Genomic DNA, 13,927 nt, shown 5'->3' with positions numbered 1-13,927 from the left:
AAATATGGATCTGGTGCACTTATTTAAAAACTCCCAGTGTCTCATCAGAGCATGACTTGGCTCAGTTCGACTTTGTAAATTGGACTTTGTTTGATTAAGTTGGACTTTGACACAATGGATTCCCTTTTGAGTGACTTAATTGGCCAACCAAAAGGACGTGGACAGCCTGCCAAGAAGGAAGAGATGAAAGGGCCTTGTGCAGCCAGTTAGGCTCATTGGCAAGTGGATGTCTCCAATAAATTAATTAGCAAGGGTGTGTCAGAGTTACAGATAGCAGACATGCAACAAGACTGTGTGTGGGGGAGGGGTGGTAAAATGTTAGGACGTCCAACATCAGCTCCTGACCAAAATGACTTGGATTATCACTCTTTAAACTCCCCCCTCCCCTCCCCTCCCCCCCCCCCCCATTGAGCTGGTCAATATCTCCTCAATTACTGAAGAATTATGGCAAATTTGACTGACGTTGGTCAATATTTAGCCCTCGTACAAACAACAGAGGGCCAAGAAGGAAAACAGGCAGTTAGCTGTTGGCTGATTTAAAGTATTTAAAATGACGTTGATAATGTTGGATAGAAAATAAACAGCTGGTGGCCACGGTTTTGCAAGCACTTAAGTTCTAGTTTTGTATTGACTTCAGAATTAGCAAAGACACACTTAACATTGTTATAACTTGTAACTGGGTCAATGCCTGTGGTAAAATAGGACACGCTAGAGGAGTTGGTTGTTGGTTTTAATTGCAACACCATTTGTGGAAATCTTGGCTTTTATTTTAGTTTAGAGATACAGCGTGGAAACAGGCCCCTCGGCCCACTGAGTCCACGCCGACCAGACCCCCCCCATACACTAGATCTGCATCCTACACACTAGGGACAATTTACAAACGCCAGTTAACCTACAAACCCAAGTCTTTGGGACGTGGGAGGAAACCGGAGCGCCCAGAAAAAACCCCACATGGTCACAGGGGGAACGTGCAAACGCTACACAGACGGCATCCGAGGTCAGGATCGAACCTGGGTCTCTGGCACCGTGAGGCAGTAACTCTACCGCTGTGTCACTGGGCAGCCCGTTATACAACACGAGAGACTATCAGAGATAACCTTCCCCATGACATTTCACAGGAGCATTATCAAACGGAATGTGACAGGACTATACAGGGAAGATGTGGAGTATTGTGTACGGCACCCCGTTACAGGGAGGATGTAGAGGGTTTTGAGAGGGTGCTGAGGAGGTTCACCACAATGCTGCCTGCATTGGGGGTTATTAGCTAGAAGGAGAGGTTGAAGAAACTTGGGTTTCTTTTGAAAGGGGATCTTATCGAAACGTACAAGATTATTAAGGGGTTAGACACGTTAGAGGCAGGAAACATGTTCCCAATGTTGGGGGAGTCCAGAACCAGAGGCCACAGTTTAAGAATAAGGGGTAGGCCATTTAGAACGGAGATGAGGAAAAACTTTTTCAGTCAGAGAGTTGTGAATCTGTGGAATTCTCTGCCTCAGAAGGCAGTGGAGGCCAATTCTCTGAATGCATTCATGAGAGAGCTAGATAGAGCTCTTCAGGATAGCGGAGTCAGGGGGTATGGGGAGAAGGCAGGAACGGGGTACTGATTGAGAATGATCAGCCATGATCACATTGAATGGCGGTGCTGGCTCGAAGGGCCGAATGGCCTCCTCCTGCACCTATTGTCTATTGTCTTTTCTTGGAACATCCGAGATTGAGGGGAGACCTGATAAAAGTATCTATATCTAAGATTAACAGAGGCAGTGATAAGGTAGACAGTCAGAACCTTTCTCCCAGGGTGCACATGTCAAAGACGAGAGGGCATGGCTTTAGGGTGAGAGGGGCAAAGTTTAAAGAAGATGGGTGGGACAAGATTCTCTGCACAGAGGGTGGTGGGTGCCTGGAACGCGCTGCCAGGGGGTGCTGGTGGAGGCAGATACGATAGTGGCGTTTAAGAGGCTTTTAGATTGGCACATGGATATGCAGGGAATGGAGGGTCATGGATCATGTGCAGGCGGAGGAGATTAGTTTATCATGCCTTTATCTTTGGCATGCACCAAAGGGCCTGTTCCTGTGCTGTACTGCTCTACGTTCTACGAAAGGCAACTGAAAGCTTAGTCAGAGGACTGTGTTTTTTTTTTAAAGAAACAGCATAAAGGGACCAAGAGAGGTCAGAAAGGTTTAATATGGAAATTGTTAAACTCGGGGCCCAGGCAGCTGGGTATAAACAGACGAGCGATAAAGACAGGGGATTGCAAAATAATCCAGTTTTAGTGTGCGGTTGTCCCGGTATAAATAAAGCTTTAAATGGATTTCATAAGGGTCATAGGTGATTGGAGCAGAATTAGGCCAAGTCAAGTCAAGTCAAGTTTATTTGTCACATACACATACAAGATGTGCAGTGAAATGAAAGGTCATTTGGCCCTTCAAGACTACTCCACCAATCAATCATGGCTGATCTATCTCTCCCTCCTAACCCCATTGTCCTGCCTTCTCCCCATAACCCCTGGCACCCGTACTAATCAAGAATCTATCTATCTATCTCTGCCTTAAAAACCTCCATTGACTTGTCCTCCACAGCCTTCAGTGGCAATGAATTCCACAGATTCACCACCCTCTGACTAAAGAGATTTCTCCTCATCTCCTTCCTAAACAAACTTTAGTTCTTTAATTCTGAGGCTGTGACCTCTGGTCCGAGACTCTCCCACCAGTGGAAACATCCTCTCCACATCTACTCTATCCAGGCCTTTCACTATTCGGTACGTTTCGTTGAGGTCCCCCCCTCACCCTCCCATTGTGGAGTTTGGATGTCTGATATTGTTAAAGGATAATAATCGGATCACAAGGTGAGATAAGTCTCCTACAGAGAGGACTGTGCGGCACAAACATCAGCCACAGAAGCACGCACTACAAGTCAGGTTAAATGTGGGCATTTTTGGCGACCTTCACTTGCATCGATCTGTCGTAACCCAGCCTGGGAACCGGATATCTCCCGGTCAGCTCATTTATTTTTAATGTCAGGAAGGTTCGGAAGCATTGACCAAATTGGCAATAGCTTTGCACTTGCCGTCGGTCTTATGCAGGGAAGAAGTGTCAGGTCTGTCCACTCACCCCGGACACACACTGGGGACGAACTCCTTCAATCCCACCTTACGCTTATCTTCTAGAGATAGAGTATGGAAACAGGCCCTTCGGCCCACCGGCTCCACGATCACCCTTTCACACCAGTTCCAGGTTATCCCACTTTCTCATCCACTCCTTACATACTAGGGGCAACTTTGCAGAGGAGAATGAATCTAAGTGCTTATGTATAGTGATGCTTGTACCGAAGTGTTTACAAAAATGAATTTCACTGTACCTCGGTGCACATGGCAAATAAGGTGCAGTACCATAAAGTACCATTCCATACTACACACTGCACGTCTTTGGAATGTGAAAGGAAACCGGAGCACCCGGAGGAAACCCACGAGGTCACAGGGAGAACGCACAAACTCCACACAGACAGCGCCCGAGGTCAGGTTCAAACCTAGGTCTCAGAAGGCAGTGGAGGCCAATTCTCTGAATGGATTCAAGAGAGAGCTAGATAGAGCTCTTAAGGATAGCGGAGTCAGGGGAGAAGGCAGGAACGGGGTACTGATTGAGAATGATCAGCCATTATCACATTGAATGGCAGTGCTGGCTCGAAGGGCCGAATGGCCTCCTCCTGCACCTATTGTCTATTGTCTCTGCCGCTGTACCTGCTGCTACACCGTCTTGATATAAAAGGACACGCTACATGCCCCTGAGCATCTCTCCAGTGTGTGCGTCCATTTCTCAGCATGTGGGCATGGTGGGCAAGTGGCATTGTTGCCACCTCCAGAGGGATTTACTCCACATTTGCTACAGGGAGAGGTCGGATTGTTTTCTCTTGGATGCAAGAGTTTGAGGAGAAACCTGACAGAATTATGGGAGGCATAGATAGGGTAGACAGTCAAAAGCTTTTTTCCCCCCAGGATAGAAACTCAAACGATGGACAGCATAGCTTTATGGTGAGAGGGGCAAAGATGAAAGGAGATGGGTGGGGCAGGTATTTCCTACACAGGTGATGGTGGATGCCTGGAATGTGCTGCTGGGGGGGTGGTGGTCGAAGCAGATGTTCTTGTGGCATTTAAAAAAGACTTTTAGATCGGTACATGGATATGTAGGCAATGGGGATTTTTTTGTTGTAGATTTAGATATAGAGATACAGCGCGGAAACAGGCCCTTCGGCCCACCGTGTCCGCGCCGACCAGTGATCCCCGCACATTAACACTATCCTACACACACTAGGGACAATTTTTTTTACATTTGCCCAGCCAATTAACCTACAAACCTGTGTGTCTTTGGAGTGTGGGGGGAAACCGAAGATTTCGGAGAAAACCCACGCGGGTCACGGGGAGAACGTACAAACTCCGTACAGACGGCGCCCGTAGACAGGATGGAACCTGAGTCTACGACGCTGCATTCGCTGTAAGGCAGCAACTCTACCGCTGCGCCACCGTGCCGCACATATGGGTTATGTGCAGGTAGATGGTTTTGGCATCATGTTTGGCACTGACATTGTGTTCTTGTGCTGCACTGTTCTACACCAAAACATTATGACCTGATGAGCCAAAACATTATGACCACCTGCCTAATATGCTGTTGGTCCTCCGTGTGCAGCTCTATACGCAGCAGGGTGCGATGCACTGTGTATTGTGACACATTCCTCCCGTGACCACCATTAAAAATTTCTGGGACTTGTGCCACAGTCGACCTTCTGTCGGTTCGGACCAGACGGGATAGCCTTCGTTGCCCTCGCGCATCGATGAGCCTTGGGCGCCCAACACCCTGTCGCCGGTTTGTGGTTTGTCCCTCCTCGGACCACCGTCGGTCGGTACTCACCACTGCTGACCGGGAGCACCCCACAAGCCTTGCCTTTTCAGAGATGCTCTGATCCAGTCGTCTGGACATAACAATTTGGCCCTTGTCAAAGTCGCTCAGGTCTTTACTCCTGCCCATTTCTCCTGCACCCAACACATCAACTTCAAGAACTGACTGTTCACTTGCTGCCTAATATATCCCACCCCTTGACAGGTGCCATTGTAACAAGATAATCAATGTTATTCACATCACCCGTCAGTGGTCATAATGTTTTGGCTGATCGGTGTATATTCTATGTTCTCAGTGGAAAGTATTTTGTTACACTCCTGACGAGTTCCATTCCATTCCGTGTCACAGAATTCTTAGTTTGAGACAATAATGGTGTCTCAGTCTCCATTAGCCAATTCCATTCTGTGTCTCAGTTTGCATTACGATGTGGGCCGTGCAGAGCAAAGAGCAAACATTTCAAACTGGTGCCCCAGCACACGATGACTGAATGCCAACCTGCCCGAGCCTGGCCCAAGCTCCCCCACGCTTTACCATAAAGTGATGAGCCTTACCTAACAATGGATCTGTAGCCGGAGAGACCAGCAGCCAAAAAATACAAAAGGAAAAGAATTACTGTTCAGACTCACCAGTGAGGGAGAGAAAAGATAAACGTGTAACATAGAAACATAGCACAGCGTTTAGTAGTCTTACTTTGCAGTGGAAGAGAAATCGCCCAGGTATACATATTGGGGAGACAGAGAATTACAATAGAAGATTGCAGTGTATGGAACAAGCTGCCAGTGGAGGTAGTTGAGGCTGGGACTATCCCATCGTTTAAGAAACAGTTGGACAGGTACATGGATAGGACAGGTTTGGAGGGTTATGGACCAAGCGCAGGCAAGTGGGACTTGGGGAGCTGGGACATTGTTGGCCGGTGTGGGCGAGTGGGGCCGAAGGGCCTGTTTCCACACTGTATCAATCTATGACTCTAAGATGGGTCCCAAACTGAAACGCCAACCGTCCTTCTTCACCAGAGAAACAAGAGACCAATGCTGGAGTCACTCGGCGGGTCAGGCAGCATCTCTGGACAAAAATTGATGGGTGATGTTTTGGGTCAGGACCCTTCTTGAGTCTGAGGACAGGTCCCGACCCAAAACGTCACCCATCCTTTTTCTCCAGAGATGCTGCCTGACCCGCCGAGTTACTTTGCGTCTATCTGAGAATGACACAAACAGTGTGGGCTGAGGCTGTGCTGTTCTATGTAACTAGTTTAGAGACAGCTTAGGGACAGGGAGACCTGGGGTACACATGTGTACACATTCTTCGAAGGTGATGGGTGAAGTTCAGAGAGCTTCTAAAAATGCATGTGGTCTCTTTGGTTATAAAACTGAAGCTGAGCTATCGTAAAGGATTGTGCACATTCCAGGGTGCAGTATCCCAGGAAGAAAGCCAATACCTCACAGCGAGTAGATAGTGGTTAAAGTAGAATATCCCACGGATGAGGGGCATCAGTTCTGCCCAGAAGCTGTCGCAGATGAGCTTTGTTCACCTTAAAGGAAAGAGTGTGTCTGTGTTAATGCCCCTGGAGACCGTCGGCAACCTCAGGCAGTTGTGTAGGTGGAAGTCGGACGAGGCAGTAACACACTAAAGGCGCTGTGGTAGTGCCACCTCTGAGAGATGGCACCTCACTGCCAGCTCTGCCCCAGGACAACACTGGGAGCTGCAGACGGTTGAAGTCCTTGGTCTCTGGAATGACCCCAGCTATACGTAGGTCAGATATATCAGTTGGGTTACCTCTCCATGCTAAATCCTCCAAAGGCCCAGGCCATGAATGCTAGCGTTTCATCCCTGTGATGTGTCTCCCAGCCACCAGCGTCTCAGTGCACTGCCTTGTTGGCACTGGCAGTCTGCTTACTTTAGGTTAGAGATACAGCGCGTAAACAGGCCCTTCGGCCCACCGAGTCCGCACCGACCCGCGATCCCCGCACACTAACATTATCCTACACACACCAGGGACAATTTACAATTAAACCAAGCCAATTAACCTACAGACCTGTACGGCTTTGGAGTGTGGGAGAAAACACAGGCAGGTCACGGGGAGAACGTACAAACTCTGTACAGACAGCACCCGTAGTCAGGATCAAACCCAGGTCTCTGGTGCTCTGAGGCAACAACTCTACCGCTGCCCCTGGCTGCACGGGAGAACGTTGGAAACACACACGCAACGCATTCTGGATCCCGGCTCTAGTGGGAACTGCCCTGGAGAGGCACGGAAACCCCTACCTAATGCAAGCTGTTTTCCTGTGGAAACTACAGAAACAAAATACACAGATCCATTCTCCAAAGAGAGGAAAATGATGTTCTTAGTTACCGCACTGATCCGGAGGGGACAGTTTGCCCAGCAGACGTTCTCTTTTCTTTTGCTGCCTGAGGAGGAATTTGAAAAGCAAGATCACTAAACATGATCATCAGGCAATGTATTTGAAGACAGTGCATGCAGACATTTAGTGTAGTTAGTTTAGGTTAATTTATTAGACAATAGACAATAGGTGCAGGAGGAGGCCATTCGGCCCTTCGAGCCAGCACCACCATTCACTGTGATCATGGCTGATCATTCTCAATCAGTACCCCGTTCCTGCCTTCTCCCCATACCCCCTGACTCCGCTATCCTTAAGAGCTCTATCTAGCTCTTTTGAATCCATTCAGAGAATTGCCCTCCACTGCCTTCTGAGGCAGAAAATTCCACAGATTCACAACTCTCTGACCGAAAAAGTTTTTCCTCATCTCCGTTCTAAATAGCCTACCCCTTATTCTTAAACTGTGGCCCCTGGTTCTGGACTCCCCCAACATTGGGAACAGGTTTCCTGCCTCTAACGTGTCCAACCCCTTAATAATCTTATACGTTTCGATAAGATCCCCTCTCATCCTTCTAAATTCCAGTATATACAAGCCTACAAGTGTAGTTAGTTTAGTTTAGTGTAGTTTATTGTCACGTGTACCGAGGTACAATGAAAAGCTTTTGTTGCGTGCTAACCAGTCAGCGGAAAGACAATACATGACAGTTTATGTCTTACCACAACCAGAGAGCAGTGCTGAACTACCATCTACCACATTGGTGACCCTTGGACTATCTTTGATCGGACTTTACCATGCATTAAATTTTATTCCTTTATCATGTATCTATCTATACACTGAAAATGGCTTGATTGCAATCATGCGTTGTCTTTCCACTGACTGGATCGCACGCAACAAAAGCTTTTCACTGTACCTCGGTACACGTGACAATAAACTGAATTGAACTGAACTGATGGCAATCAACCCGCCCAGAGTGAACAATTACAGGTTAAAGGGAAGAAGGTTTAGTGCAAATGCAGGATAACAGGTACATTCAGTGAAAATACAAGATAAAGGGTGGAATGTGGAGTGCAAGTCCACAATGCAGTTTTCAAAAGACATTCTCGTAGAGATTTTCACCAGAAAACAACTTCCTTTCCAAGCCCTCAGCTATACTGCACCTAGGGTTGCCAACTTCCTCGCTCCCAAATACGGGACAAGGTGACGTCACCGCCCCGCGCCCCCACGTGACCTCGCCCAGCCAGCGGCCACGTGCTCCCGCTCCACCAATGGCGGCCGCCATTGGTGGAGCGGGAGCCGCTGGCTGGGTGAGGTCATGTGGGGGCACGGGGCGGTGACGTCGCCCCTTGTCCCTTATTTGGGAGCGAGGAAGTTGGCAACCCTACTAATACGGGACAAGGGCGGTCCCGTACGGGACAAAATACGGGATGTCCCGGCCAATACGGGACGGTTGGCGACCCCTATCGACATCGCAACAGGAAAGGTAACGACATTTTAGTTGCAGTATCCATTAAAAAAAAAAAAAAACGATGGGCCGCTGTGGGATCGCACGTGTGTGAAAGATGCAAACATTTGCAGCAACTCTCTTACCTGTTGTGTTCCCAGCAAGCGATGAGCAGTGTGAGCAGGTAAAATGCCAGGAAGATCCCAAGACTGAAGATCACCCCTTTGACATAGGTCAAAGCTGCCAGAGGGAACACAAGAGGAGAGTTGCAGGATCAAAGTATGGTACGTCACAAATGAATGTAGACACAAAATGCTGGAGTAACTCAGCTGGGACGGTCAGCATCTCGGGAGAGAAGGAATGGGTGACGTTTCGGGTCGAGACCCTTCTTCAGTCTGACTTCAGTCTGTCTGCCTTCGATTTTAATCAGCATCTGCAGTTTTTTTTTTCCTTCACAAATTAATGTGATATATATATATATATATAAATATATGCCGCTGGGTGGCACGGTGGCGCAGCGGTAGAGTTGCCGCCTTACAGTGAATGCAGCGCCGGAGACTCGGGTTCGATCCCGACTACGGGCGCCGTCTGTACGGGGTTTGTACGTTCTCCCCGTGACCTGCGTGGGTTTTCTCCGAGATCTTCGGTTTCCTCCCACACTCCAAAGACGTGCAGGTACGTAGGTTAATTGGCTTGGTAAATGTAAAAATTGTCCGTAGTGGGTGTAGGATAGTGTTAATGTGCTGGGATCGCTGGGCGGCGCAGACCCGGTGGGCCGAAGGGCCTGTTTCTGCGCTGTATCTCTAAATCTAAATAAATCTATATGTATGACATGGACATAAACATAGGCGGGTTGGTTAGTAAGTCATGAACTTATGAACTCTATCTTTGACTCAGAGCATTAACTAATGCTAACACAGTAGATCATAAGATCAAAAGTGATAGGATCAGAATTAGGCAATTCGGCCCATCAAGTCTACTCCGCCATTCAATCATGGCTGATCTATCTCTCCCTCCTAACCCCATTCTCCTGCCTTCTCCCCATAATCCTCTGATAAGATGTTTAAAAAAATAAATAAACCAGTAGTTATATCACTGGACGAATAATCCAGACACCAGGGCTAATGGTTCCTCAACATGTATCATGGGTTCAAATCCCAACAGTGCCATTGGGCAACTTTAAACACTGAGCAAGAGGCAGTGAAGTCGGCACACTGTTGAATTGTCACTAAATCCCATCTGGTTCACTTGTGTCCCTTATGGAAATGAAATCTTTCATGCTTGAAAAATCAATTAAAAATGAAACTAAAATTTAAATGTTTACTCCAACACAAAATCCCTGGCACGTGAAATGCGCAGGAAGGAACTGCAGATGTTGGATTACACCAAAGATTGACACAAACTGCTGGAGTAACTCAGTGGGACAGGCAGCGTCTCTGGAGAGAAGGAATGGGTGACGTTTCGGGTCGAGACCCTGCTTCCTGGAAACAGGCCCTTCAGCCCACTGAGACCACGATCACCCGTTCACGCTAGTTCCATGTTATCCCACTTTCCCCAACCACTCCCTACATATATACCGTCTGAAGAAGGGTCTCGACCCCAAACGTCACCCATTCCTTCTCTCCCGAGATGCTGCCTGTCCCGCTGAGTTACTCCAGCATTTTGTGTCTATCTCTGGCACTTGAGTTGCTTTTAAAAAGCGGTTGGAGAGACTGTCTCCAAACATGGAAACACTCCAAGCCGACCTACTTACAAGTCACAGCTGGCACCACAGTCACAGTCAGAATCTTGCTCCGATTTCCCTGGCCCATTGGCTCATCTGACGAGAGCAAAAGAGAGAGAGAGAGAGAGAGAGTTTAGTTTATTGTCATGTGTACAGTGAAAAGCTTTTGTTGCGTGCTAACCAGTCAGCAGAAAGACAAAACATGATTACATGATACAGGTGAGACAGAGGTTCACCTGCACCTCCTCCAACCTCATCTATTGCATCCGCTGCTCCAGATGTCAACTTATTTACATCGGCGAAACCAAGCGCAGGCTCGGCGATCGCTTCGCTCAACACCTGCGCTCGGTCCGCGTTAACCAAACTGGCCTCCCGGTGGCTGAGCACTTCAACTCCCCCTCCCATTCCCAGTCTGACCTTTCTGTCATGGGCCTCCTCCAGTGCCATAGTGAGTCCCACCAGAGATTGGAGGAACAGCACCTCATATTTCGCCTGGGCAGCTTGCAGCCCAGTGGTATGAACATCGACTTCTCCAACTTTAGATAGTTCCTCTGTCCCTCTCTTCCCCTCCCCCTTTCCCAGATCTCCCTCTATTTTCCTGTCTCCACCTATATCCTTCCTTTGTCCCGCCCCCTGACATCAGTCTGAAGAAGGGTCTCGACCCGAAACGTCACCCATTCCTTCTCTCCTGAGATGCTGCCTGACCTGCTGAGTTACTCCAGCAGTTTGTGAATAAATACCTTCGATTTGTACCAGCATCTGCAGTTATTGTCTTATACATGATTACGTTTGTGCCATCCACAGTGTCCAGATACATGATAAAGGGAATAAAGTTTAGTGCAAGGAAAAGTCCACCAAGGGTAGTCCAAGGGTCTTTCCATGAGGTAGATGGGAGCTCAGGACCGCTCTCTAGTTGATGGTAGGATGGTTCAGATGCCTGATAACAGCTGGGAAGAAACTGTCCCTGAATCTGGAGCTTTGCGTTTTCACACTTTTGGACCATTTGCCAGATGGGAGAAGAAGGTGAAAGACAAATGCAGAACTATCAGATCGAGGCGTGCAGGAAGGAAGTGCAGATGCTGGTTTAAACCAAAGATAGACACAAAATGCTGGAGTAACTCAGCGGGGCAGGCAGCGTCTCTGGAGAGAAGGAATGGGTGACGTTTCAGGTTGAGGCCCAAAGGAGGATTCTCGACCCGAAACGTCACCCATTCCTTCTCTCCAGAGATGCTGCCTGTCCCGCTGAGTTACTCCAGCATTTATTGTCTGTCATCAGATTGAGGCATTCTGCACAGATGCAACTACAGAAAATCTGCATGTTCTTTCATCTGTAGAGTTACATAACATGGAAACACACCCTTCACCCAACCCATCCAAGATGCCTACCTGAGCTAGTCCCATTTGCCTGCGTTTGACCCATATCCCTTTCAACCTCTCCTACCCATGTGCCTGTCTAAGGTCCTTCCGCTGCTGGTCATTGAGGGGCAGAGTCCGGTGGGGACATCCCTCAAACAAGGGAGGAATATCACCCCAGGGTGCCACACGAGTGGTAAGGGGATTTTGTTTATAGACAGTGCAACCATTGCTAAATGTAACACTAATGAATGTACACACACAAGAATGTAACTAGAGCTTTTGCACAGTTTTTGTTTCGTATATGTTTTTACTCTGAATAAACTTTATTATTGGAAAAGAAAATGTGTCTTTAAATGTCGTCATTATCTTTCATTCACTCCACAGCAACAATCTACTTGCAAAGAACTTGGCAGCAAAATCAAACTCAAAACTGTAGACAACATTAAAAAAAAACTGCCCTGGTGGAAATCTGAAACCAAGGCTGAAACTGCTTTTGCCAGCGATCACCTGTGCACTAGTTTGATCCCACACGCCAGGGGACAATTTGTACAGAAGACAATTAACCGACAAACCCGCACGTCTTTGGAAGGTGGGAGGAAACCAGAGCACCCGGAGGGAGAACGTACAAACTCCGTACAGACAGTATCCATAGTTAGGATCGACCCCAGGTCTCCGGCGCTGTAAGGCGGCATCTCTACCGCTGCACCACCCATGTTGAATGAGCAAAGTTATAATCTTTCCATTAAATGTTGTCCCCTTTATCCTTTATCTTTTGCACAGCGGGCAGCTTGATTGTATTCTGTATAGTCTTTTTTTGGACAGCAGGCAATCAAAAGCTTGGTATTTTGGTACACATACAATAATAATAATAATAATAATAATAACTAGACGACCCACGTGGACACTTTGGGTTCCCGTTGTGACGCCAGCGATCTCAAAATATATATATATATATATGTATGTTCTCGAAATACAGCCAAGCAGTACACGAGCGCAACAATTTGAACAAAACTTGACACTGCACACCACAGGCGAATGGTGAGTAAAGTGGGCCTAAAATTGTTGCGCTATCGTGTACCGGTTTGGCCGCATTTCGGGAACATACGTACAAGATGAGACTTTTAGTTATATATAATATAAAGATAGATCATAAAGTAAGCTTGCCCACCGCTCCCTGTCCCGTACCTTCTTTCAAGGAGTAAAAGGGCAGTGCCCCGCCGCACGCCTCGTCTTCCGTCTTCACCACCACCACCACATAAAAACTGCTGTTTCGGAAATCCTTGCGCTGTTGGAACAACAACAAGTAATGCTTGACGATCGTGAAAGGCGTAGAGTTCATTGCTTTCACTTTATACACAACCTCTATAGAGACACCAAAGGTGACCTTCTAATGGTTGGGGAGATATTCCCCTTGGGTCACACCTGCAACTCTTGCCACTGGCGATATCCTCCTTCTCGTGGTTCATAACTTAGTTTAAAAGTTTTTTAGGAGCCATTCGGCCCATCAAGTCTACTCCGCCATTCAATCATGGCTGATCTCTCTCTCCCTCCCAACCCCATTCTCCTGCCTTCTCCCCATAACCCCCTGACACCCGCACTGATCAAGATGTCAGCTCTCATAGTCTTTCTCATAAATAGCTTTGTCAAGATGAATGGAAGTGAAGGGGGGTCTGAAGAAGGGTCCCGACCCGAAACGTCACCTATCCATGCTCTCCAGAGATGCTGCCTGACCCGCTGAGTTACTCCAGCACTGTGTGTCTCTCTTCAATGAGAGGCAGCCTGACCACCTCCTCTCAACATTCTTTGGCATTCGCCACACTGTATCCCCACCAATATCGCTCCAGGTGATATCACTCCAGCAAGCTAATTAGACCAACTGTGTGAACGCCATGGTCATTAAATGCTGGAGTAACTGGAGAGAAGGAATGGGTGACGTTTCGGGTCAGGACTCTTCTTCAGACTGAAAGTCAGGGGAAGAGGGAAACGAGAGATATAGACAATGGTGCAGAGAGATATAGATCAAATGAATGAAAGATACAAACAAGTGACAATGATATGGGGGACAGGCTGATGTTAGATGTTTGTTAGGTGAGAATGAAAACCTGGTGTGACTAGGGTGGGGATGCAGGGGTTACTTGAAGTTAGAGAAATCAATATTCATACCACTGGGCTGTGAGCTGCGA

General features: G+C 47.7%; 1 protein-coding gene across 2 annotated transcripts in view; it reads right to left on the bottom strand.

Moving 5' to 3' along the window:
• Nucleotides 1-13,927, bottom strand: part of sidt2 (SID1 transmembrane family, member 2) — a 61,016-nt gene that overhangs the window by 30,068 nt on the left and 17,021 nt on the right. For both annotated transcript variants that reach the window (XM_078426972.1, XM_078426973.1), the window contains 4 exons: nucleotides 12,930-13,029; nucleotides 10,419-10,484; nucleotides 8,812-8,905; nucleotides 7,238-7,293 (listed from right to left, as the gene is read on the bottom strand). In XM_078426972.1, coding sequence (XP_078283098.1) covers nucleotides 7,238-7,293; nucleotides 8,812-8,905; nucleotides 10,419-10,484; nucleotides 12,930-13,029 — 316 coding nt within the window. The remainder of the gene's footprint in view (nucleotides 1-7,237; nucleotides 7,294-8,811; nucleotides 8,906-10,418; nucleotides 10,485-12,929; nucleotides 13,030-13,927) is intronic.

The sequence above is a fragment of the Rhinoraja longicauda genome, chromosome 32, assembly GCF_053455715.1.
Source record: "Rhinoraja longicauda isolate Sanriku21f chromosome 32, sRhiLon1.1, whole genome shotgun sequence".
Classification (NCBI taxonomy): domain Eukaryota; kingdom Metazoa; phylum Chordata; class Chondrichthyes; order Rajiformes; family Arhynchobatidae; genus Rhinoraja; species Rhinoraja longicauda.
The sequence above is the reverse complement of the archived record's forward strand: the minus strand, read 5'-3'. Positions and strand labels throughout refer to the sequence as shown.